The sequence below is a fragment of the Prunus persica genome, chromosome G3 (genome assembly GCF_000346465.2).
Source record: "Prunus persica cultivar Lovell chromosome G3, Prunus_persica_NCBIv2, whole genome shotgun sequence".
Lineage (NCBI taxonomy): Eukaryota > Viridiplantae > Streptophyta > Magnoliopsida > Rosales > Rosaceae > Prunus > Prunus persica.
The window spans coordinates 26,372,755-26,399,007 of NC_034011.1; the positions used below are offsets into that span (position 1 = coordinate 26,372,755).

General features: G+C 38.9%; 5 protein-coding genes across 5 annotated transcripts in view; all 5 read left to right on the forward strand.

Moving 5' to 3' along the window:
- Positions 883 to 5,210, forward strand: LOC18783980 (uncharacterized membrane protein At3g27390). Its single transcript, XM_007214955.2, has 11 exons — positions 883 to 1,328; positions 1,441 to 1,632; positions 2,187 to 2,295; positions 2,477 to 2,672; positions 2,762 to 2,898; positions 3,044 to 3,332; positions 3,476 to 3,582; positions 3,668 to 3,806; positions 3,983 to 4,178; positions 4,383 to 4,626; positions 4,738 to 5,210. The coding sequence occupies exons 2-11, from the start codon at positions 1,539 to 1,541 to the stop codon at positions 4,997 to 4,999; spliced, it is 1,773 nt and encodes a 590-aa protein (XP_007215017.1). The 5' UTR covers positions 883 to 1,328; positions 1,441 to 1,538; the 3' UTR covers positions 5,000 to 5,210.
- The window catches only part of LOC18782949 (uncharacterized membrane protein At3g27390), a 29,681-nt gene continuing 4,339 nt past the window's right edge, over positions 912 to 26,253 (forward strand). Inside the window, exon 1 of the mRNA XM_020560555.1 lies at positions 912 to 1,310. The gene's annotated coding sequence lies outside the window, so the exon portion shown is untranslated. The remainder of the gene's footprint in view (positions 1,311 to 26,253) is intronic.
- On the forward strand, positions 5,815 to 6,635 carry LOC18781739 (mavicyanin). Its single transcript, XM_007216779.2, has 2 exons — positions 5,815 to 6,060; positions 6,139 to 6,635. Exons 1-2 carry the CDS (start codon positions 5,862 to 5,864, stop codon positions 6,393 to 6,395), a joined length of 456 nt encoding a protein of 151 aa, XP_007216841.1. The 5' UTR covers positions 5,815 to 5,861; the 3' UTR covers positions 6,396 to 6,635.
- LOC18783485 lies at positions 13,775 to 17,122 on the forward strand. The gene is made up of 4 exons (XM_020560554.1): positions 13,775 to 14,607; positions 15,007 to 16,059; positions 16,353 to 16,601; positions 16,682 to 17,122. Exons 2-4 carry the CDS (start codon positions 15,877 to 15,879, stop codon positions 16,715 to 16,717), a joined length of 468 nt encoding a protein of 155 aa, XP_020416143.1. The 5' UTR covers positions 13,775 to 14,607; positions 15,007 to 15,876; the 3' UTR covers positions 16,718 to 17,122.
- Positions 17,544 to 20,859, forward strand: LOC109948227. The gene is made up of 3 exons (XM_020560553.1): positions 17,544 to 18,241; positions 20,123 to 20,168; positions 20,341 to 20,859. Exons 1-3 carry the CDS (start codon positions 17,844 to 17,846, stop codon positions 20,458 to 20,460), a joined length of 564 nt encoding a protein of 187 aa, XP_020416142.1. The 5' UTR covers positions 17,544 to 17,843; the 3' UTR covers positions 20,461 to 20,859.

Consider the following 26,253-nt stretch of genomic DNA (forward strand, 5'->3'; position numbering starts at 1 on the left):
CATCATTTCATTATGTGATAATATTTATATCATCAAATCAAATGAATTTCTGAATTTCTCTCTTTTTTTCTTCTTTTTTTTCTTCTTTTATTGTTTATAAAGAGAATTGCCTTGATGTACCACTCATCCAATTTGACACATGCTTTCCTAAATTAAAACTCATGGTCTTATGCCAACAGGGTCTAGTCAAGTAGAAAAGGACATTGACTTGCAATTTACAAACAAGATGTCTCAAATTCGAACTTAATGTGTGTGTGTGTGTGTGAAATTCATGTTCCCTTAAATTTAGACGATCGCTTGTATTATAAGTTTAGGTAATTGTTAATTTTCTGTAACTAGACAAACAATGTGCACGCAAGAATGCGATAGCTAATCAATGTTCCATTGCAATTATAGGTCCCTAGATTTATTGACTCAATTCATACGCAATTCACTTTACCAAAAAAGAAGAGTAAAAGAAGCATAATTGCAGCTTTAAACAAAGAACGCCAACAAGCAACTAGTTTGTATTAACATCGAGTTGTGCTCTCATCTCATCTCAACTTGCAAGAAAGCCAAAGCCCGAGTTTACCAGAGTCTGGGAACACCTGAGCAGAGTCCAGATAAGTTCAAATCATTTTGCCCTGATTGGCAACGACCTCAAAAATAAAGTAAATTAAAAGAGAAACTTCTAATTAGCACGGAAACCTAAAGCAACTGAAATATTTGACAGACGCTCGTTTTGTTAAGTGACAACTAAGATCAATTGGAAAAACAACATTATTGCCACTTCCAAGCAAAATAATCACATGCTTTGTAGTGACTGTGTGGAGCCTGGAGAGAGGTTGTCAAGATAATAAATAGAATAAAATCTCCAAAAAATATTCCATTGTGTCAAAGTCTCCATTTATTTATTTATTTAAAGTTGTCAATTACTTTCGCTAATATCCAACTGCGAGCTCTGTTCCTTGTGCAATTTTTTTTATTGTGGTTAGCAAAAACTGAGGAACCCAAGTTGCTTTGCTTTCAAGTGAAAACATCAGACAGAGAACAAAAATCTTAAAAACAAAATGGCTTAAGCATCCTTTGGCTCCTGATTCTTGGATAGCAACCGCTTCCGCTCCCAATACTCCCACCTCTTTGGCAACGTAAAACCGTTTTTTAACTGCCTTCTAATCGTTTCGCAAATCACAAACGTGTGATGTTTTTTCCTTAAGAAAGATTAAATTTTTCAATCCAATTCAAAACTCCAACGTTTAAAAATTGAAATTTGAAGAAGAAAGAGACCCTTCACCTTTAGTCCGTCCTAGTCGTTTGGTGCCAGAAGAAGAGTAAATCACTGATTTTGAGTAAGTTTTTGATATGGGTTTGCGGCATATTCACTTGTCGTGTGCCTGCGTTGTGTAGTTTCTGGTTTTCTGCTCTTTATGCCACTAAAAACGAGATTTTTACTGTTTGCAGGCTGAATTCGAGTTGAATATCAGGTGGGTTTGTTTCTATTGACTTTAGGAGATCGGGTTGGGCGAGGAGTCTGAGTTCTAAGAAGTAAGGAGGGAGATATGGAACCCCCAAAGGGGGTGTTGGCTTCTTTGTGGAACTTCATCTGTTTTCTACCTTACTTCATTGGCCTTCTCCTTCTTGGCAACTTTAAAGGTAAATATCAGTTTTGTCCTTTGTCTCCTTTTTCTTGTGCTAGTTGGTATTTCTGGTTAACTCAAAACTGATTATGTGGTTATATTAGGTTCTAAGTTTTGATGGGAAATTGATAATATTTTGGAAACAAGGATTTTATTGTTTTTACAAAACAGTTTAGGACACAATACTGTCCATCCATAATTTTATTTGTGCTTATTGGAACCTCTCCATCTGGCGTTGAACCTGTGATCCAATAAAACTGGGGTTCTTGACTTTCATTTCCCATTTGCCGAATTATTGTTTTCTGCTGATGCCGGGCCTGGCAGTGGTTTGGTTTTCTTTTGCAGAACATTTCTATCTTTATTACCATGTCTGAAGAGATAAGATTTCATCCACTATGTACAACAACAAGTCTGTGCCTCGAGTATCATTTTTGAATTTTGCTTGCTTACTATCTTGAAATGGGTTGTTAACGTTGTAACTAGGAGTGGATTGATTAGTTAAGACACATTGCTTGAGGGAGTATGACTTAAGGAAAACACGTCAAATCTAACATCACAGTATTATTTCAGGTATTCTGTTCTGCCCATTAATTTGCCTTATCATGACAATTGGAAACTCGGCTATCATATTGGGTCTTTGGCCGGTACACTTTCTCTGGACTTATTATTGCATGTTTAGGTACGTCCCTTGGCCTCAATGTTCTTTGTTTCATTAGTAATCTCTCTCTCTCTCTCCGGCTACTTTGGGAGGAGGGGTTGGGAATCTCGTTCTCATGTTGTGTTAGAGCAACAAAATAATAAACCGTTCTTGTGATTCTTCTTTTTTAATTATTTATGTATTCGTTTTGTAAAATGAGCAGAGCTAAACGATATGGGCCAGCTCTGAAGATTGTTGTCTGCATATTTGTACTCCCCGTCCAATTGATCTTGTGGCCAGTGGTTGGAATCGTTGGAAGTATTGTGGGTGGAGCAGCATATGGCTTTCTTTCACCAGTAATGGAAACTTTTCAAGCTGTTGGAGAAGGGAAGACCAATCAATTGTACCACTGCTTTTACGTATGTCTTCAATTTTCAAGTTGGGTCATAAATTATGTTTGCTCTTGTCCGCCCCATTATGGAGATTTTTCTTTCACAACATTTTGCAGGATGGAACTTGGAGCACCGTCCAAGGGTGCTTCACTGTTGTAAGGGATTTTGGGGATGTTTGTTACCACACATACTTCTCGGTTATGGATGACCTGAGAGAACAAGGTCCTCCAGATGCAAAATATTATGAGATCCGGTATGTTAATCCAGGAAGTTAGGGATGGACTGCATGATAAGTTTCTTTATCATTTCAGTTTCATGTGGTTTGCTTTTGTGGTCCAGCAGTTTATCTCATGATCATTCTTTGTTTCTCACCAGAAAACTTTCCAACTTTCTTGCAGGGTGCTATATCTTCCTGGGGCTGTTATAATATCAGTCCTTGGTTTCATGGTTGATATGCCCGTGATCTCATTGATTGCCCTGTGCAAATCCCCATACATGCTATTCAAGGGGTGGCATCGTTTGTTTCATGACCTTATAGGTCGGGAGGGCCCTTTCTTGGAAACAATATGTGTTCCATTTGCAGGTCTTGCTATCCTACTCTGGCCGTTGGCTGTTGTAGGGGCAGTGCTGGGATCAATGGTGGCCAGTATCTTTCTTGGTGCTTTTGCTGGAGTGGTTGTTTATCAGGTTATTCTGTGCTCAATTTTTCTCTACCGAACTTGTTTGATGTCACTTGCATGTATCTCTCTGTGTATATTCAGATATTTTTGGTTAAGTCCTTGTCATGTAGATCGTAAGTATTAAGAGATTGTATGACCTTTGGGTTACAGGAGTCCTCATTTTGGTTGGGGCTATGCTATATCATTGCATCCTTGTCGATATATGATGAATACAGCAATGATATCCTTGACATGCCAGAAGGATCCTGCTTTCCAAGGTTATAGTCAAGACTCTAAAGTCTAAGGTTCTGATATGGGGTTCATGCACTTTGACATTATTTAATTGATTTATTATAATGACAGGCCAAACTACCGAAAGAAGGCCAAATTGGTCCGAACCAATTCTCGTGGACCCTCTTTCTCAAGGCCCGGCTCCTTCCGAAGTGTTCCCTCCCGCTCGGTTTCATTCACTAATCCTATCACTGAGTTGAATCCCCTTGAGGTATGGTGCATGTGTTATGTGTTATGTTTAGCCTTAATGGCTGCTTCGTACTGGAATCAAGTTTGCATATTATCTGTATGTGTTGGATGATACATGGACTAAAGTGTACAATTTTGAACACATCCTATTTAGTTTATGGTTTAGGTGCTGATGAACAACTTTCATGGCTCGTGTAGCTAATGGATAGCTTATTTAAGGAGTGTAAACATCATGGGGAAATCATGGTTTCTGAAGGAATAATAACACTTCAAGACATTGAAGATGCTAAGTCCAGTAAAGGGAGCAGAGTTATAAGCATTGGCTTACCAGCTTATTGCCTTCTTCAAGCACTTCTGCGATCTGCAAAAGCAAATTCGGTGGGCATATTGTTAAGTAAGTCAAATTTTTTACCCCCCTCAACACTCTTACCAGTTAACTTGTGTAATTTTGTTTTATAGAATTCTATACTGAGATAACTAGCACAAATAGACCAAACAAACACTCTCTTTGATTGGTTTCTCCAAACTTCTGTTGTTTTACAAAGTTTCATTTAACACTCTCACAACTGATGACTAAGTTTGTACCTGATTGATGTAGGTGACAATGTTACTGAGTTGACTAGTTCAAACAGACCAAAAGAAACATTCTTTGATTGGTTTTTCAATCCGTTGTTGATCATCAAGGACCAGATAAAAGCAGAAAACCTTTCTGAAGCAGAAGAGGCCTACCTTTGCAAGTTAGTTCTGTTGAATGGTGATCCTTTGAGGTCGAAAAACTCAAACATTGGCTCAGCACCTGAATCCGAGCGTAAACAGGCTGAACTTGATGCATTTGCTCGAAGGTAGTCATGCAATTTTGCTTATATTACAGGATCTTCTGATTTTTTTTTCCCCTTTCCCTCTTTTCTCTGGTTCTCTATTTTGTGATTTATCCTATTTCTCATGTCATGTAGGCTCCAAGGTATCACTAAGTCTATCTCAAGGTATCCAACTTTTAGGCGTCGATTTGAGAATCTTGTGAATGCCATATCTGATGATCTTGCCCAGAATGATGGTAGCAGCAAACCAACCGATGGACCAAAAACAATTCCAAGATCAAAGAGTGCCTTTGCCCGATTGTTCAGCCAGAAATCTTTTAGTTTTACAAACAAAACAAGCAATCATGGGTATGATCCAGAGTCACAAACAGTCGTAAATGATGTGACAATCACATAATGAAATATGTTAAAAGTAGCCTTTGTTTTCTCTCTTTTTTTTCTTCTTATTGGTCTTTTTTAGAGATTATTTTTGTTCATTCTGCAAAGGGTAGTTAACCTAGAAGAATGTATTTTTCGATGTACTGTATGTATTTTTCAATGTACTGTATACAAATATGATTGCAATTGCAAAGAGATGAATGTTGTTGGTGGATCTGATATGATACCTTACAATTGCTTTGACTCCTAACCTCTACAAACCGCTCTCATCCGTGCTTTGCTTGTGATATCAAGGCTTCTATTCTATATATAAACTTATGCAGCTTAATTTTCTTTCAGTCAAAATTTCATTTATCACCTCCTGGTTTTGGATCTGACACTGACCAAACAACACAGTAAATGCTCCAGAATAACTAAACTCAACAAATACAGAACATGAAGCAGGGTTACCACAGTGGTTGTGGCCCTCCCCCTTCCTCCCTGCTTGGCACCTAGGATTGAAATCTTAGGTTTCTTTTCTCCCAATGTAACCAAAACAGAAGTAAGCTATCCGGGATTAAGAACCTTTGATTTTCACACCATGTTCAAGTTTGTTGAAGTCACGACCCATGATCCACCATAATTCTGAACGTGCAAACTTAAAGAGTTAGCTCACCAAAAGATAAAAAGATAAAAGAAATTCCAATTAGTAATTGACTATGTCAAAGCAAGCCCCAGCTTCTCAGGTCACGTAACCTCCCACCACCTATGTTAGTGTAGCAACTAACTGTCCCACAGCTACTATATTAACCCCATTTCCACCTGCAGTTAGTTGTTGCAATCTGATATTCATCATCTCCTTGAGACTTCCGAGAGCTTCTGTGTTGAAAAAGCTTCCCAAAATGGCTAACTGCAACATGAACTGTGCCAGAGCAACCCTGTTTTTGTTGACAATTTTCATCTGTTTTGGCCATTTCTCAGTCTCTGCCTATGATTTCCAAGTAGGTGGAACCAAAGATTGGGTTGTGCCTCCTACTAATGACAGCAAAATCTACAACGACTGGGCCTCCGGAAACCGGTTCCAAGTAGGCGACACCATTCGTAAGTAGGCGCATAAACACATGCCATTTCATGCTATTTTTCTGTTTCATAGTTTTATAATTATGTGGTTTGGTGCAGGTTTTAAGTACAAGAAGAACTCTGTTATGGAGGTGACAGAGGAAGAGTTCAAGAAATGCAATTCAACTCGCCCCAACTTCTTCTCCAACACTGGAAATACAGTTTACCTGTTTGACCACGCCGGCTCTTTCTATTTCATCAGTGGAGCTTCTGGGCACTGCCAGAGAGGACAGCGCATGATCGTTAAGGTGATGTCCTTGGAGGAATCTCCTTCCAGCGACCGCAGATCTTCTGGCTCTCGTGCTGCGGTTTTCTGAGTCTTTGCTCAGTTAGCTGTGTCCCATGTTGCTTGTCTTCTCTTCTAGTTGACATGTTTCATTCGTTTGTGTAATGTTAATCAGGATGTTGATTGTCGATGTTTAATTCGATTTGGTCATATTGTTGCCGTGTTTAGATATTCTCGTTAGTTTATAGATTCTTTGTTTATGTAGTAGCAGGTACCAATAAACGATGTTTAAGCTCTAGTTAATTTGGTTCGTACATTAATCTTCTTCTTGTTCTGCATTGATCGCTCGCTTCTATTTCATGACAGAAATTTGATGGTTTTGCATCTTAGATTCAAGATGAGGAAATTTAAGTGTAAAAACAAAAAGTACGAACAGCGATCGATGGATCTTGCCATGCTAGTAAAATCCAAATTGGCAAGAAACTCTGTGCCTTGAACAAATACATATCATTCGAATCTTTCCAAATACATATATACATACAAAGAATGGTGAAAACATGCTGTCATGTTGAAAATTTTTAGTTTTCCTAAAATTGAGATAATGTTTTACACTATACAAAAATATGGGGACATTGAATTAAGGGGGTTTAACAAGGAACAATCACAGAAAGAGACGAGTGGGAGGGAAGGAAACCACAAATTCCTCGTTCCTTTGCCATCAGACTAAGTAGCAGTGGACGCATGGATGGATTAATAATTTGTGATGATATTCCTCCTTCCTTGAAAAAAAAAAAAAAAAAACTTTACAGGGCCCGTCATCGGGCCCCTTTTCATGTTATAGGGCCTACTTCTGGGCCTATCATCGGCCCGTTTTCAAGTTATAGGGCCTACTTCTGGCCAGTCATCGGCCCGTTTACATGTTATAGGACCTAAATAACTTTTTGTATTTCAAGATATCCGTTAGATTCTATATTTTATATGTTTACCACAGCACAGCATCGATCGACCGATCGATCTGATTGGACCTTTAATAACAGCACATTACTTTAAACAATCAAAAAGCTTCGATCGGTCCTTTAATAACAGCACATTACTTTAAACAATCAAAAAGCAGCAGCCTCGACAACTAAATTGTGATCCAAGAAATTCACTTCAACCCAATATACTGGGATCAATTATAGCATTACATAATAGAAAAGAAAGAAATTAAAAATGATAAAACAAACAAAATAGTCAACCTGCAAAGACGAAATAATGTTGTATTAGACACTTCTCCTATTAACTGTAAATGACGCTACCAACACAAACTGTAAATTACTATCTGAAAATTGAAGATTATCAATCTCGTCACTCGAGAGATTGACAAACTCCACAGCTTCCATTGCAATGTGGGCAAATAAAGCCACACATGCATCCACAAATTCCACGAACTCAAAGAGTCTGGGCAACGCGCGTGGATTAATTAAGAATAGGAGTGCAGAATTCCCAATTGTCAACTGGGGAAAAGCCATAGCTCGCAGCTTTAGCTTCGATGCACTGAAGCTCTCAGCATCGTACACTCCGCCTCTGGCAGAGGCAGAATGCAGCTCAAGCAGATCCACAAGGGAGGCAAGCCTAAACACAAGTCAAATATTACGACCTTAAATCTGAAAAGGAAACTCGAAGCAAACAGAGAAAAGGAAAATATTCACCTCTCATGTGCCTGCCCTAATACCTCATCAGGCTGCTCCTCATCAGGCTCGGGCTCATCAGGCTCCTCCTCATCAGGTTCAGGCTCATCAGGCTCCAACTCATCAGGCTCAGGCTCATCAGGCTCCTCCTCATCAGGCTCGGGCTCATCAGGCTCCTCCTCATCAGGCTCGGGCTCATCAGGCTCCTCCTCATCAGGCTCGGGCTCATCAGGCTCCTCCTCATCAGGCTCAGGCTCATCAGGCTCCTCCTCATCAGGCTCAGGCTCATCAAGCTCCAACTCATACCTCTCCGCCAGCACCCCCACTTATACCTCCGCTAGCACCTCCTCCGGCAACTCCTCTGGCAACTCATCTGGCAACTCCACTGGCAACTCCTCTAGAAACTCCACTGGAAACTCCCCAAGGGAGGGGAACCTAAATAAAAACAGGTTAAAGAAATATACAAAGTATTTGATTGATTTATCAGATGAGATCTCCAAAGTAGAAAACTAAAAGGTACCTCTCAAGTTCTGTCTCCGATTGACAAACTCCATAGCTTCCATTGCAATGTGGGCAAATACAGCCACACATGCATCCACAAATTTCACGAACTCAAAGAGTCCGGGCAACGCGCGTGGATTAATTAAGAATAGGAGTGCAGAATTCCCAATTTTCAACTGGGGAAAAGCCATAGCTCGCAGCTTTAGCTTCGATACACTGAAGCTCTCAGCATCGTACACTCCGCCTCTGGCAGAGGCAGAATGCAGCTCAAGCAGATCCACAAGGGAGGCAAGCCTAAACACAAGTCAAATATTACGACCTTAAATCTGAAAAAGAAACTCGAAGCAAACAGAGAAAAGGAAAATATTCACCTCTCATGCGCCTGCCCTAGTACCTCATCAGACTGCTCCTCATCAGGCTCGGGCTCATCAGGCTCCTCCTCATCAGGCTTGGGATCATCAGGCTCCTCCTCATCAGGTTCAGGCTCATCAGGCTCCTCCTCATCAGGTTCAGGCTCATCAGGCTCCTCCTCATCAAGCTCAGGCTCATCAGGCTCCAACTCATCAGGCTCAGGCTCAGGCTCATCCTCATCAGGCTCGGGCTCATCAGGCTCCTCCTCATCAGGCTCAGGCTCATCAGGCTCCAACTCATCAGGCTCAGGCTCATTAGGCTCCTCCACATCAGGCTCAGGCTCATCAGGCTCCTCCTCATCAGGCTCAGGCTCCTCCTCATCAGGCTCAGGCTCATCAAGCTCCAACTCATCAGGCTCAGGCTCATCAAGCTCCAACTCTATATAAATTCATCTATACAAGAATTAAAAAAAGAAAATGACTAATTGCTCTACATAATCAAAAGCAAGATTGTTATAGGTCTGTTATGAGTTAGTTTGGCTAATGAGTTACTTAGTAACACTGGTAGTAATACGATCATTATTACAAAACATAATAACAGGAAGAAACAACAAAAACGAGGTTCCATCATTGTTTCTCAAAATAACATGTAACATTCAACCTCTTCACTCTTACACAGCCTGCAAACACAACAAACAGTGTATTAGAGGAGATGCATACATTATCTTTTTTCTTCAAGAAAAAAAAAATACTTATGATAACCATTCATTGTTTCTCAAAATAACATGTAACATTCAACCTCTTCACTCTTACTCAGCCTGCAAACATAACAAATAGTGTATTAGAGGAGATGCAGACATCATCTTTTTTCTTCAAGAAAAAAAAAAGTACTTATGATAACCATTCAAGCAGATGAAATTTACCCCTTACAATAGCAATGCGACCAATTCCAGGACCATTAAGCATAACAAATTCAGCCGCACTCATTCCGGAGTGGGCAAAAACACCCATGCACGCATCCAAAAAGTCTTTGAATGCTATCATTCCCATCAGAGGCCCGGGATTTAAAAAATATGCAAGCCTAGAATTTTCGATACTCATACAGGGAATCATTAATGACTGCAGCTTAAGCTTGGCAGCATTAAAACTGCCATTATCATAAACCCTGCCCCTGGCGCACACAGAGTGCTCGTGAAGAATATCTTCAAGTGAGGTCTTGAAGAATTCTTGTCCAAAATCCAAAGGAGCTAACCTAAATAGAACCAGGGGGATCAGAAAAACTTTTGCAAATACACATAATCACAAAACTCTATATAAATTCATCTATACAAGAATAAAAAAAGAAAATGACTAATTGCTCTACATAATTCAAAGTAAGATTGGTATAGGTCTGTTATGAGTTAGTTAGGCTAATGAGTTACTTAGTAACACTGATTGTAATACGATCATTATTACAAAACATAATAACAGAATCCTATTCTTCTTGTCCAAAATCCAAAGGAGCTAACCTAAATAGAACCAAGGGGATCAGAAAAACTTTTGCAAATACACATATAATCACAAAACTCTATATAAATTCATTCTCTGATCCAGACGACTTCCCAGCTTTCACACGATCAGGTCCCTGTTTCCTACAGTTCAACAGTTTAAGCCAATTAGAAGTAGAAAACTAAAATAAAAATCAATTATTCATTAAAATAAAAGAAAAAACCTCAGAATTGTGTGAAGCGTCCAAGCCAGGAGTTCACCCTCAGGGATCTCAGTCTCAGCCGGCAGTTCTCCCTCAGGGATCTCAGCCTCAGCCGGGAGTTTTCCCTCACAGATCTCAGTCTCAGCCGGGAGTTCTCCCTCACGGATCTCAGCCTCAGCCGGAAGTTCTCCCTCACGGATCTCAGCCTCAGCCGGGAGTTCTCCCTCACAGATCTCAGCCTCAGCCGGGAGTTCTCCCTCACGGATCTCAGTCTCAGCCGGGAGTTCTCCCTCACGGATCTCAGCCTCAAGCAGATCCACAAGGGAGGCAAGCCTAAACACAAGTCAAATATTACGACCTTAAATCTGAAAAGGAAACTCGAAGTAAACAGAGAAAAGGAAAATATTCACCTCTCATGCGCCTATCCTAGTACCTCATCAGGCTGCTCCTCATCAGGCTCGGGCTCATCAGGCTCCTCCTCATCAGGCTCGGGCTCATCAGGCTCCTCCTCATCAGGTTCAAGCTCATCAGGCTCCTCCTCATCAGGCTCAGGCTCATCAGGCTCCAACTCATCAGGCTCAGGCTCATCCTCATCAGGCTCGGGCTCATCAGGCTCCTCCTCATCAGGCTCGGGCTCATCAGGCTCCTCCTCATCAGGCTCAGGCTCATCAGGCTCCAACTCATCAGGCTCCTCCTCATCAGGCTCGGGCTCATCAGGCTCTTCCCCATCAGGCTCAGGCTCATCAGGCTCCTCTTCATCAGGCTCAGGCTCATCAAGCTCCAACTCATCAGGCTCAGGCTCATCAGGCTCCTCATCATACCTCTCCGCCAGCACCTCCTCCGGCAACTCCTCTGGCAACTCATCTGGAAACTCCTCTGGCAACTCCACTGGCAACTCCACTGGAAACTCCCCAAGGGAGGGGAACCTAAATAAAGACAGGTTAAAGAAATATACAAAGTATTTGATTGATTTATCATATGAGATCTCCAAAGTAGAAAACTAAAAGGTACCTCTCAAGCTCTGTCTCCGATTGACAAACTCCACAGCTTCCATTGCAATATGGGCAAATACAGCCACACATGCATCCACAAATTCCACGAACTCAAAGAGTCCGGGCAACGCGCGTGGATTAATTAAGAATAGGAGTGCAGAATTCCCAATTGTCAACTGGGGAAAAGTCATAGCTCGCAGCTTTAGCTTCGATGCACTGAAGCTCTCAGCATCGTACACTCCGCCTCTGGCAGAGGCAGAATGCAGCTCAAGCAGATCCACAAGGGAGGCAAGCCTAAACACAAGTCAAATATTACGACCTTAAATCTGAAAAAGAAACTCGAAGCAAACAGAGAAAAGGAAAATATTCACCTCTCATGCGCCTGCCCTAGTACCTCATCAGGCTGCTCCTCATCAGGCTTGGGCTCATCAGGCTCCTCCTCATCAGGCTTGGGCTCATCAGGCTCCTCCTCATCAGGTTCAGGCTCATCAGGCTCCTCCTCATCAGGCTCAGGCTCATCAGGCTCCTCCTCATCAGGCTCAGGCTCATCAGGCTCCAACTCATCAGGCTCAGGCTCATCCTCATCAGGCTCGGGCTCATTAGGCTCCTCCTCATCAGGCTCGGGCTCATCAGGCTCCTCCACATCAGGCTCCTCCACATCAGGCTCAGGCTCATCAAGCTCCAACTCATCAGGCTCAGGCTCATCAAGCTCAAACTCTATATAAATTCATCTATACAAGAATTAAAAAAAGAAAATGACTAATTGCTCTACATAATCAAAAGCAAAATTGTTATAGGTCTGTTATGAGTTAGTTTGGCTAATGAGTTACTTAGTAACACTGGTTGTAATACGATCATTATTACAAAACATAATAACAGTATCCTATTCTTCTTGTCCAAAATCCAAAGGAGCTAACCTAAATAGAACCAGGGGGATCAGAAAAACTTTTGCAAATACACATATAATCACAAAACTCTATATAAATTCATCTATACAAGAATAAAAAAAGAAAATGACTAATTGCTCTACATAATCCAAAGCAAGATTGTTATAGGTCTGTTATGAGTTAGTTATGCTAATGAGTTACTTAGTAACACTGGTTGTAATACGATCATTATTACAAAACATAATAACAGAATCCTATTCTTCTTGTCCAAAATCCAAAGGAGCTAACCTAAATAGAACCAGGGGGATCAGAAAAACTTTTGCAAATACACATATAATCACAAAACTCTATATAAATTCATCTATACGAGAATAAAAAAAGAAAATGACTAATTGCTCTACATAATCCAAAGTAAGATTGTTATAGGTCTGTTATGAGTTTGTTAGGCTAATAAGTTACTTAGTAACACTGGTTGTAATACGATCATTATTACAAAACATAATAACAGAATCCTATTCTTCTTATCCAAAATCCAAAGGAGCTAACCTAAATAGAACCAGGGGATCAAAAAAACTTTTGCAAATACACATATAATCACAAAACTCTATATAAATTCATCTATACAAGAATAAAAAAAGAAAATGACTAATTGCTCTACATAATCCAAAGCAAGATTGTTATAAGTCTGTTATGAGTTAGTTAGGCTAATGAGTTACTTAGTACCACTGGTTGTAATACGATCATTATTACAAAACATAATAACAAAATCCTATTCTTCTTATCCAAAATCCAAAGGAGCTAACCTAAATAGAACTAGGGGGATCAGAGAAACTTTTGTAAATACACATATAATCACAAAACTCTATATAAATTCATCTATACAAGAATTAAAAAAAGAAAATGACTAATTGCTCTACATAATCCAAAGCAAGATTGTTATAGGTTTGTTATGAGTTAGGCTAATGAGTTACTTAGTAACACTGGTTGTAATACGATCATTATTACAAAACATAATAACAGAATCCTATTCTTACAATTCTCTGAAACTACTCTTCTATTTCTTTAGTGTAATCATGGTACCTTATTATATATAATCTAAAAACGAAGAAAAAAAAAGAACCTTTAAGATCGATTCTCTGATCCAGACGACTTCCTTTCACCGATTATTCAAAAGATAACGAACATCCCTTCACCTCTCTCCTCTGCCTCACCAAAATCAAATCAAATTAAGATTGAGCCATGACATACACACGCAGTATGCAACAAATATAAATACTACATAACAAACACTAAATTAACCTCCCTCCGTACCTCTCTGCATTATCACGAAGAAAAGCAAGCAAACAGTATCTATCTCGATCGGCTCCACACGTAAGTTTTTCATTCATCAATCTGTCGAATGCTTAATCTGCTTTACTTTTATTTGTTGTTTCCATGAATTCGTCAGTTCTACTTCCTTTGTTTGTTTGATATTTTATTCGGCTTAATATACTTCTTTTCCTATTATATTCGTTGTTTACGCTGCTGATGTAAATACTGGAGCTGTGATTCGCTGCAAAGTTTTTATTGACAAACTTTCCAGAATTCAGATATTTCATAATTCCATTAAGCTTGACTTAGATGGGCTTGCCAGGCTTCGAGTCCGTGCCTTTGATAGTGAAGGTACTTTTTGAAATGCTAATGATCACGAGATGTTTGGGGCCATTGAATTCTCAATTTCATTTCTTGGTAGTGCACTCATTGTTGTTGATGCTCTTTTTTTCTTTTTCCTTTTTTGAGAGGCAGAGGTAGTCGCCACTCTCTGTGTGTGTTTCACTAACTGAGCTTCTTGAGAGGCAGAGGTAGTCGGCAGGCGATCTAACCACACAGAAAAAGAAAGGAAAGGTGTGGTGTTTGGAGAAGGAGACGGGTGTCTGTAGGATCAATTCTGATAGTGTGTGCATTGTGTGCTGGAATGGGGCTGTTGATGCTCAACTTAAGACAAGTTGATCCTCCAACGAGCCCCGATTTCCCTATGCAAATTCACAATTGGGATTCAGAGTCTGAAAGCGGTGGTGGTAGGCTTGGGGTTAAGGACGAGGCAGAGAACAAGATTAAGAGAAAATCCAACTCCTGTGCTATGGTGGAAGAGATGGGAAAGGACTTCAAAGGAGGGTTCTGGGAGGAAAGTCTCAGAGTCAGGAAACTTATTCAGCATCACTTTGACTTGAATGGTATTTGTCTACTCTCATTTTCTTCAGGCTGATTGTTAGTGTCACATGTATTATACATGCTACCCGATTCATGAAAGTCCCAAACATTGAAATTGGTCTTGTTCTTAATTTCTCAGCTTCTTTTAAGGTTTTACATTTGCGTGAGATACATTTGGTTATGTTCCCTGATTCTGCTTGAACAATTCTACTAGCACTTTCATGCTTTGCCTGCCCATATTCTGACTCCACCCAGTGTATTTATTCCTCACAACTACTCCCAGTCAGGCCATCCATCTTTCACATTCTTGTTCCATATACAAGCTTTTTGTTATATTTAATCTATATTTTTCACTGAAGTTGCTGATATCCTTATAAAAGAAAGTGATTTTTAATTTCTTATTTGTTTGTTTTTTTTTTCAGAACTTCATAGCATCCTTCTTTGAGTCTGGAACCCGTGATTCATCCTATAGAACGTTTGAGAGATGGAAGCTCATATGACTCATTCAATTTCAGGTGCTTCCCATGTCCGAAATCTTCTTCCAGAACAGTTTTGTCAGCATGGCTTTGTGATGGGTAAAGCATCAGAGGCAGGTTTCGGGAATGAAATGTACAAAAATTTTAGTGGTGCAGCATTAAGTATACTTTTAAACTGGTCCCTGATCATTGGGCAAAGCAGGCAAGCCTTTCTTTTCTTGTATTTCATAAATTCTTTTTCCCTGCGGTAACCTGAATTGTTTGAAAAAGTTGGTCTTTTGGCTTTCCATGAAACCATATTATATATTGTTTGTTTATCATAAATAAATAAATAAATAAATAAAACGTTACATAGAGCTTCCCTTGAAAGTTTATTAGAAGAAACCTATCATATGGTAACGTGAGACAAATTTTAGATAACTGTTACTTATCAGTATGCACCCTGAGATGAGGAATGCTGCTTCTATTTTATTTGGAAAGCCAGAGGTTCTCCATTCTCGGCCTAATGTATTTGGGGAGATAATGAGAGTGCTTATAACTCCTTCCGAGGATGTTGAGGATGCCTTCAATTGGGTTCTTAGTGGAGTGGAACCTGATATTTCACTGCACTTGCGAATGCTCATGAATAAGTAATGCAACCCCCCATTTATTTCATTTCTTGATTAGGTTAAATTTTGAATTCAGAAATAGGTTAAATTTTGCAGCCAATTCATTGTGATGTTTTATTATCCTTAAACTTCCCCTGTTAGTTGATACCACGCCAATTGTAATGTGCACTCATGCATCAGAAAGCTTTCACACACACTCAACACTCCTATGAGTTTAATCTATGACGCAGGTTTTTGCCTCGTGTTTACCAGAGCTGCACAGGCAGCATTGAACTGCATCATAAAAGCTAAGCAAAATCTTGGCAAGTCACCAAGACCCAGGGTAGTCATAGTGTCAGATACTCCCTCTCTCATGAAAAGTATTACACCAAATGTAATTAAACTTGCAGAGGTAATTTATTTTTACACTGGCATGTTACAAATTATACTGCATAATCAGCACTGTGTATCACTCATGAAATTATGAATTTTATAATAAATTACCACCTGTGTGCATCCCCTATTTGTGGCCACACATTGGGCAACTCTATGTAACTTTGTTCTCTTTTAAATCTGTAGTCGGGAATGCAGCCTTAATTTCTTTCACCAAAACGAGTTAAATACTTTGAGAATCTCTTTTTTTAACAAATTGTTTAACAATCGAATTTTGTCCTTTTGATTCTAATTGAATCGTGGTTTTCTTAGGTCATTCATTTTGATTATGAACTTTTCAAAGGAAATATATCTGATAGCAGAAAGGGATTGCACAGTTTAGATTTTAGAATGAAAGATTGGGGCCCAGCGCCCAGATGGATTGCCTTTGTAGACTTCTTTCTTGCATCACGTGCAAAATATGCTGTTGCGTCCGGGGCTCACAGGCATGTTGGGACGACTTATGCACAGTTAATTGCAGCACTGGCTGCAGCAAACAATCTTGGGACATACATGCATACGGTGTTTGGATAATTTCCTCTTAACAAATGTTGCTCAAACCTCGAAGTGTTGTAATGTTCATTCTATTCCATCTTTCGCAGGTGACAAACCAACTGGTTCTAATTTTGCATTTTTAAGCAGCTTTCAAGGTGATTTGTTGAGAGAAGGTTTAAGATTTCAGATTGGTTGGGGGCATGTGTGGAACAGATTTGCAGGTCCCCTTGGGTGTCATAACCAGCCTAATCAATGTGCTTTCACACATCTTCTCCCTCCGGCATGGTGGGATGGCCTTTGGCAATCCCCCCTCCCCCCCACCCCATCCAAGGGATATCAAGAAGTTGGCGGAGTACGGGATCCAGTTAGCAGGGTTTGGCACAATTGATGAAAATTATCTTGACACTTTTTGTTGCTCAAGGAAGGTTGTGGTGAAAACTGTTCCATTCCTTCTGTTTCAGCCTATGTTTTGGCACGCCCCCCACTTTTTATAGTTGTAACATTAAGCCACTCATTCTTTTGGGTTCTTCTGTTGTTCTGCCATCAAATCAAAGGCTGGCTGCCTTTTTTACCTTAAATATTTCGAATTTTGTTTGTCGAAGTTTGATCAACACCCTCAAGTAGAAAGGAGCTAAGGCCAAAAATGATTTAGATCTTAAACACTTGGAATATCTGCATAAGCGTTGCTTGCCTCCTTTTCTGGAATTGAAAACACAAAAATAAAGACTTCTATACATGTTCAGCTGCTATTAACAGGAATGTGGAAGTTCCTACATACATAAAAGGAGGGAAGTATGTTCCATTAAACAAAGTGTATCGAGCACACTAGAAATTTATTTATTTTGGTTGAATAGCTAAGCCGGACGTGTCATATTGAACAAGTGTCCAACAAGTCTTCTCATATCCTCTTGAGAATAAATAATGATTCAATATTTATTTTGAATGAGTTTCACTTGACGTCTATGATATTAAAATCAAATCCACCATATTACTTACATATAATAATGTCAAGGTATCCGGCATAAATAAATATAAATTGTTAATTCCAAAAGAGAGTATATACTATTAATAATTTGTTATTCTCTTTTAGCACAATTATTAATTTTTATTATTATTAGCAAGGAAGAGGAAAGGGTAGAATATCAGGAAGTAGGTAGAAGAAAAATGTCAAAGAAGAAGAAGTTGACCAATCCAAAAGTTCAGAATAAAAAAAAAATAAGAAAAGGAATGACAACGTGTGAATGGTGACGTCATCTTAAAAGCGACAGCATGGGTTCTAGAGAAAGATCCCATTTCTTCTCGTTCGTCCCGTGGTACGTCGTTTCTTTGAAGCCTGTGTGTTTGGGGAATTGCGAGCCCTCTGTTTCGGTTGCCTTCATATACAAAAAAGGGTTGGGTTGTGTTGTGTGCGCCACTGTGAACAAATGTAGAGTGCTTAATTTGGCTCTCCCATTTTTTATCTTCTTTTTTTTTTTTTCAAAATTTATTTGGATTTTTGACAACATTTTCCATCTCCGTTGGAGCAACATGGGCTATTGCACATGTTTCGTGTTCAGGAAGGGGAAGAAGCTCAAGAGCAACACAGACGAAGAGAAAGAGATCGTGAAGACGACAATACGCAAGCCTGAGGAGAATGTGGCTCAATTGTCTTCTGGTCAGTTGATACGGTACGATTCTCTTTCCTCTTCCTTTATTTTCCATTAGAACACCAGATTGAGAATGCTATCAGTTTGTTTCCTGTCATTAAACTTCAGAGTCAAGACAGTGTTCTTGATTCTTTTGTGTTGTTTTGTGATTTGGGTGATGCTGTAATATCGTAATCAGTTGGCTTTTTAGATTAGCTCATCGCGGGTATTATAACTGAATGCGATCATGTTCTTGGAGTTTCTTGTTTTCTCAATTTGTGATTTTTGTTTTTCAAATTTACCAGTTACCACCTTCCGTTATCTGGTTTCAATTGAAAATGACATCTTTTCTGAAATCCCAAGTTTCAATCTTTTCTGAAAATATTAAAAATATGGATTAGAACAAGTGTGCAAAAATATTCAAGATTGACACTTGTTAAGGGTTTTATACTTTTCAGCTGGGCTTGTCTAGGATCATGACAAAGCTAGCCATAGTTTCAAGGTTACTCACTGCCAGTACCTAAATAGGATAATGAAATGACAGCAGTGACTATTGGAGAACTCATATCAACGCTAAATCTTAGCCAAGCTGTTTACAGTTGCAATGTATTTCTAGGAGAATTGCTTCATGTATCTCTATACTCTATAGTACTGCTTGTGCTTGGGAGCCTATGACAGCTTGGGCTGATCTGTCTGATGTGAATTAGCAACAATAATGTTGAGGGAGGAGCTTTCCATCCTTTGGTTAGCTAACAAAGGTAAGCAGGCAACTCTTGACAGAATCCTTGTCTAGCACTTAGGAGCACTTGTATAGACTCCATAGGCTATTAGATTGTGTGTTTTGTGTCAGATTTTGCTGGAATCTCATGAGCACTAATTCTTTGATTGCTCCTTTTGTGATGATGATATATAGGACTCTAGAGTGCGTGGTGAATATGGGATCATTTCTGGTCTCATCTTTGTTAATTGGGCTGCTGTGCTGCTCAATGGAAAGGTAAACAAGTGCATTATGTTATGTAGTAAAAAAGGCTTTGCCTGGCTGGCTGGGATTGTGGATCATATCTGGAGGTGGAGAAATGATAGGATTTTGGGAATGAGAGCAAAGCTTCTCACGGCTGTGCTGTGTTCAACTTGTAATATTTCGAGTCTTGCTGTGGATGGCCAAAGCTTGTGCTGCTCAAATTGTGTGAGCCATTTATGCAGTAATCTTCCTGTAATTTTGAAAGCTGCTGGATTCTTCCTTTGTGTCTGTTCAAATTGTGTTGCCCTCTGCTCTGTGTCTGTTCTGTTGTGTATACTATTACTACTTAATTAATACTTATAGTGGAAGTGGTTATTGACGCTGTCAGTTATTTCTGTTTTATTACTTAGACCTTGTATTATATTAAGAAAAGGCACATAATCTCATTTGCAATTTGCAACTGGCACGAGAGGGGAATGCATATCATGTATTAATTTGCACAACTGACTAGGCTTTTTGCCTATTAAAGTTACCATACCAACCCAATAGCGACTTTTTTGAATTTACCAATTCAATTCCATTCCTAAATCTAATCTCGCGTGCATCCCTCAGTTTCATGTCTAAAATATTTTTAATTCCTTAACTTCTTTAATCCATGAGGTCAAACTCCTTGCGCTGCTCCCTCCGATGACAGTCAACAACTCCCTTCTCTCCTCCCTCATCTTCCTCCCTCCCTCTTACCAAGCTCACTGAGGTTTGATGTCCCATCCCGAGGCTGATTATATAAGTGAACATATGCTTCTGTTAAAGTGAATTAAGTATCAATAATAAGAAGAGTAATGAGAGGGCAACAATGCTGTATAGTTTGAAATCTCAAGGATTGCCTTTATTTCTATTTCCCGAGTCCAAAAAAACATTGCACGCAATATGATTTCTAATTATCTTTCTTGATCCTTTTCCAGGTTTTGGTTGATGTACATGCAGACCCCAACTTTCTGGTGGCATATGGTAATGCTCAATTGTTTGACCCAATTCCTTTTCAGATTTAAGTTTCTATTCCACTGCTGTTGTCCATAAAGCTGCATTTTGAGGCACTCTAATCAGCTTCTCTATTTATGTTGCCACAGAATCTCTTTTTATGTTGCTAATTGGGTCTGCTTGGTTGTTAACCTTTGTGCAGGATCAATTAGTCTGTAACAGGAATGGTTCTCGATTCAATTTTTGGCATGTTGGGATCATAGTTAGTGTCGAATTTTGTAAATCTGGAGGAATTCTAGGCTATTTATTACAAAAGCTTTGAACAATTGGTAAAAGAAATAAAAGCTTTGAACAATTCTAGGATATTCTAGTCATGGTGCAAGGTCTGTCACTCAGTACTTTCACTGCGTCACGTAATGGTGGGCTGTGTGGATCCATGCCTTCGTGGAGGAAGCATTTCAAATTGACGAGGAAACCCGGATAAGCTCTGGTATTGAAAGGTATGGTAGCTGCCACCTGTGCCATCAAAACTTGTTCTTTGGAGGTAACCAGAATATGTCAAGAGTCTCGAGACAAAGGAGCGTGAGGGTGGAACCGGGGTGGCTGTATAAAGGGGGTGATCAAGGGTTCAGTGCAAGCTCCGAGCGAAGCGAGAGTGCTAATGAGGATATTCTGATATTCTGAGGTCGGACCACGACAACAACATCCTTGATAGGGTTATGGGGCAATCCTCGGAAGCATACAGGGCCAAGCTTATTCCTGCAGCTCAATCATCCATTCAGGGCTTGGAGAATGTGAGGCTTGATGATCCTACTTTGGCCCCGTCGTCCGCATGTATTATTTGTATGGAGGGCCTCCTCCTTGTTCATCACTCTGATAATATTAATGTCGTCCCTGCTTCTCAAGATGATCATCATGATGAAGATCAAGGTCAAGGGGTTGATCATCGCCATCCACCAATGACGATCAAACGCTTGCCCTGCTTACACCAATTTCATGAAGATTGCATCGTCCCGTGGCTGCAGACCAATCACTTGTGTCCCCTGTGCCGATACCCGCTGGAAGTGCGCGAGTCATCAAAACCCAAACGAAGGAGATTATCATGACATAATGAAAGAAGACCTGCAGCCATGATGCTCAGCTGGAACAATACATGGTAAGATGTTAATTAATTGTTGTATTAGCTACGGACCTGCTTATTTCAATTTCTTTATTTCGAGGGGAGGGTTTTCATATCCTAGTGATTATGCTGCTCATCAATGAGAAAACAATGCACTACTGCTACTGGTGTTTTTAAGTTGCATTAGCGGATTTCTCTTGTTTAACTATTTGTGCATTTAAGCCCGAGAAAAGTAAACAATCTTAAGAATTATAAATAATATATGGTTTTCTGAGCAAAATAATTTCATTTCTAATGTGGTTTTCCTCCTAATTATAGTCTATAAGCTCTTTATTCTTTTCTTTTTTTTTTCTGGTTGTTTGGTTTTCCTGCGACTTATATTCCTTCATGTTTCCTATAAAGACTGCAAAATCATGAAGAAACTTGTAGCGTGCGAAAGAATTAAGTTAAAACTGATAATATTTATTTGTTTTCTTCCCCCTCGTTTTCTAGGTAGTTGCTGTCGATCTTGAGTTTAATCCTAACACAAGATCAAAAGAATGCCTCCTAGTACAGAGCCTGAACTAATTGGGCTCTTTGCAGGGAGAGATAACAAAGCTATATACCCCAAATTTTGCGGGGATAGATCAGAATGATATACGTGCCTTGGTTTTCCTTAGGCAGAAGCTGGCTTGATTAGTATGTTCTCTACGGGATCATAAAATTAACATGCATGCATGTGGGATCATTGTACTTGGTGTTCCTCTTCTAGAGGCTTGGCAAGCTGGGTGCATGCATGGGAGCATCATATATACTCATATCATCAAGTCTTTAGAAGAAAGAAGAATGGAGGTTGGAGTTGAGACTCAAGATTATTAGTCTTACACCTCCCACATATTAAGGTACTTCATTCGTATTATAAACTACTTTTACAAAAGTTGTGAATTTTTAAGAAGGGAAATCATATCCATTCTCAAAGCAATGGATCTTTTGAAGTTTTCTGAGTGTATGCGTCAATATATATACGTGCCTGCACACACGTGTGTATGAGATAGAGAGAGAATCAGGGAGATGGAGATGAGCTTGCTTAAGGCCTATGTGAAAATATTGAGTGGATGAGTAATAGTACCTTATACCTAAATAACTTTGTATTTCAAGGTATCCTTTAGATTCTATATTTTTATATGTCTTCCACAGCATTGATCGACCGATCGATCTGGTTGGATCCTTTATAACAGCACATTACTTTGAATGCAATCAAAAAGCAGCAGCCTCGAGAACTAAATTGTGATCCAAGAAATTCACTTCAACCCAATATATTGGGATCAATTATAGCATTATATAATAGAAAAGAAATTAATTAAAAATGATAAAACAGATGAGTTTGACTGTAGTTAACTCGATATTATACCTTTGGGATCAGAGTTTAGTGGTACTAACTACAGATTAATTAACTACTAGATGAGTGAGAGCTATATGTAATCTCTTTGTTGTCACTTTTATTTCGTTACGCATACGGGCGGGCACAACATTTTCCAAGTAAATTACTTTATAACAAGCGTGCATTTCCCAGCTAAAAGCTTTTCTTTAATGATTTTATTTTTATGTCAAAACATGATCCTATTTTTCCTATTCCTATACATATATAAATTAAATATTATTCTTTACATATGCCCTGCCCAGATGATCATACCCAGTCTCCCTCTCAGTGATCACTTGTTAATTCTTATAGACACACATCATCGATCTCTGCTTAGATTTAATATGTAGGAAACTAAAATGTAAAATGTTGTGCTAAAAGCTGTTCTAGCAGTAACAGGTGCGCGTGGCTTGTGTTGTAATATCTTTTATCCCCTATTTATTCTATGAATCATCATGGAATAAGCAGAACTGGATTTATGTGCTTCATTGATTATTTTTCTCCTTTCCTGCTTACTTCTGTTGTATGATTCTTATGTTATGTTACGTGTTCGGGCAATTGAGGAGTGGTTTGTGGAATGGATCCAGGCTATCAAGTTCATGGATGGAAACTGCACAGGTTGGAGCCATTTTATCAGGTTCGAAACCTGGTCTGTAGCCTTCTTGATTGTGCATGCGGACATATGCTTCTGTTATGATATGTTAAAGTGAATTAAGTATCGTTAATAAGAAGAGTAATGAGAGGGCAACAATGCTATATAGTTTGAAATCTCAAGGACTCTCTTTATTTCTATTTCCCGAGTCCAAAAACACATTGCATGCAATATGATTTCTAATTATCTTTCCTTATCCTTTTCCGGGTTTTGGTTTATTTATTTGTTTTTTAATTTTGATAGGATTCCAGGTTTTGGTTGATGCACATGCAGACCCCAACCTTCTGGTGGCATATGGTAATACTCAATTGTTTGACCCAATTCCTTTTCAGATATAAGTTTCTATTCCACTGCTGTTGTCCATAAAGCTGCATTTTGAGGCACTCTAATCAGCTTCTCTTTTTATGTTGCCACAGAATCCATGTATATAGAATTAATACTCGCCGCAAGTTTTAAATCATAGGAAATTAATACTCATTTTTAAATTCCAACAGTATTATACCATTCAGTTTTTTTCAGTTATGAGCATTAAATCTGCAGGATGTCTTGCTTGACTGTTTGTGTATTGAAAATAATTCAGTGATTCTGTGTATCAATCGAAAATAATTTTGATTCCTTGTGCCCTGAACATTTAGTTCAAGTGAATTCATTTGTGGCTTTGAGTAAAGTAGGCAAATTACAAAGATAAAGTCCAGTGAAACTAACCAAATAGATGAGTGTCCAAGCTTCTGTTTGGCATGAACTCATAAATCAGTAACTTCTCATCTTTGACGCAGCAGCCCATGATCCTAGCAAGATTTTTATGTTGGAGCTTGGAGATGAACAGAATCTCATTCTTCAACCCTTCTATGCCTTGCCCTGAGCTACTAGGTAGTCTTTTACTGCTATTTCCTTCCCTTCTTGTAGATCCTACCTACAAATCAGTCACTGCATTCTTATCCTTATCTTGTAGTTGTATAGAATTGTAGCTGTTGTGATACAATATTTTCCTTTAGAAAGATAGAAGGCAAAATAAAAACTCACCTTGTAAACTGGACCAAATCCCACCCTTTCCCAAGTTTGTTTGTGATATTGAAATTGTTTGTAGCGATTAATAAGCTGTCAAAATTATAGATGAATAGCTCCGATGGATCTTGGTTTCTAATATATTCTTGAAGTGTGTCTCCTGAAGTCTCAGTATTATCAGTCAATTTAAAAAACTTTGTGGTTACTTTGACTTTTCCTGATTTGGCAAATATAACAATCAAATACCGAGTCAGATAAAACCATCAAAATTTCTTCGTTAGCTAACACAGATGAATTGCATCTCTCTCTCTCTCTCTGTCTCTCTCTCTTACCCTTTTGGTTAGCTCGCAAGCTGTGCAAACCAAACACCATGGCACCCAAGATACTAAACCAATAGCTGTGATCAGGCTGACAATTAACTTGGTTCAATTTCCTTCGTCTGAAAAAAATGAATTTGTAATGCAAACAGTGGGACAGGAAAGAAAAGAAAATAAATTTCTACTTAAAGCTGTGCAAGCAATATTATCATCATTTACCTATTTCTGTACTGTCTAGGAGAATAAAAAGATCATCTCCGCCAGAGGAAAACTATTGTATATCAATAAGGTCGTTGGACCAGGCCAAACACCCTATGTTACTAACGTATGCATAAGCCAAGCAAGAACAATTATTTAGGCATTGTATCTTGCACTCTTCAGCATCCGAAGACGTGATATATTCATGGTAGTTTCAACCGTACCATCTTCAAAACCCGTCTCCTTTTCCTCTCGAAGTGACTGACTTGCTTGTGTACTACTCTCACAAAACAATTTTGTTTTCCTCACGCACCCTGCAGTCCTGTCTCCTTTGCTCCATTCCTCATGTGACTTAGGTACAAACCCTTTCAGGCTGCACAATAAGAGAAATACTTTGTTTCCTGCTGCACATTATCATCGAGATTCAACCCACAACCTTCTAAGAGTGTGCTAGATTCTGTGTCCCTTGAAAGATACGTGCCAATCCAAAATCTGAAAATTTTGGGCTCATCTTCTCATCCAACAGAATATTACTTACCTTCAAACAGGAATCATGGTGGAGATAAACAAGTCCTCTAGCAACACCTTGAATAATATTGAAGCGTTTAGCCCAATGCACTGCTCTTCTCATTGGATCTAATCATTACACCCATTGCCATTAGAAATGAAATCAATAGTCCCCGACTTCGGCATACTAGGATAGGAAGAGCTCAGACATTATCAATGATACTGAAGAAAGATAGGTGACAATGGGAAATTGCAGCCAAACATAAAGGACCAGTGAAACTAACCCAATAATATCATATCCAAGCTTGTGTTGGAGTTTGGAGATCAACAGAATCTCATTCTTCAACCCTTCGATGCCTTGCTCTATTGAAGTTTTATTATTTTATTATTTTATCATTTTTTTTCGGTACGTATTTGTTTTAACTCTTGAACAAATTATTTGCATCCATCTTAGTATGAACCATAAACGAGATAACTCTCGGAAACTAGGACTATTGCTTCGAGACTTAAATTTAGGGTTCGGAATACTAATTGAAACCATATTTTGAAACAATTTCGGAAAGTGAAAATAATTTTAAACTCCAAAAAATTATTTCAGATAAATAAATATAATTCATTAGTATTTATTATGAAATTAATTAAGATACTAATTATTCACTAAATAATTCATAATTCAAGTAATCAAATAAGACTAACATATTACTTAATTTCAATTATTAAATCAAACAATCTCATTTTGTATAATAAAAAATCAAAAAAAAAAAAACTAGAAACATTAATTTAGTGACCTTTCCCGATGAAATTCATAAGGAGAGATTTATCTGGACGCATTTGCGGGGATAACCTTCCCAAAGACTCATTTTGTCACCATGAACCTGTCACGGCTAAACCCATCAAAAATACATGTCCCAGCGGAT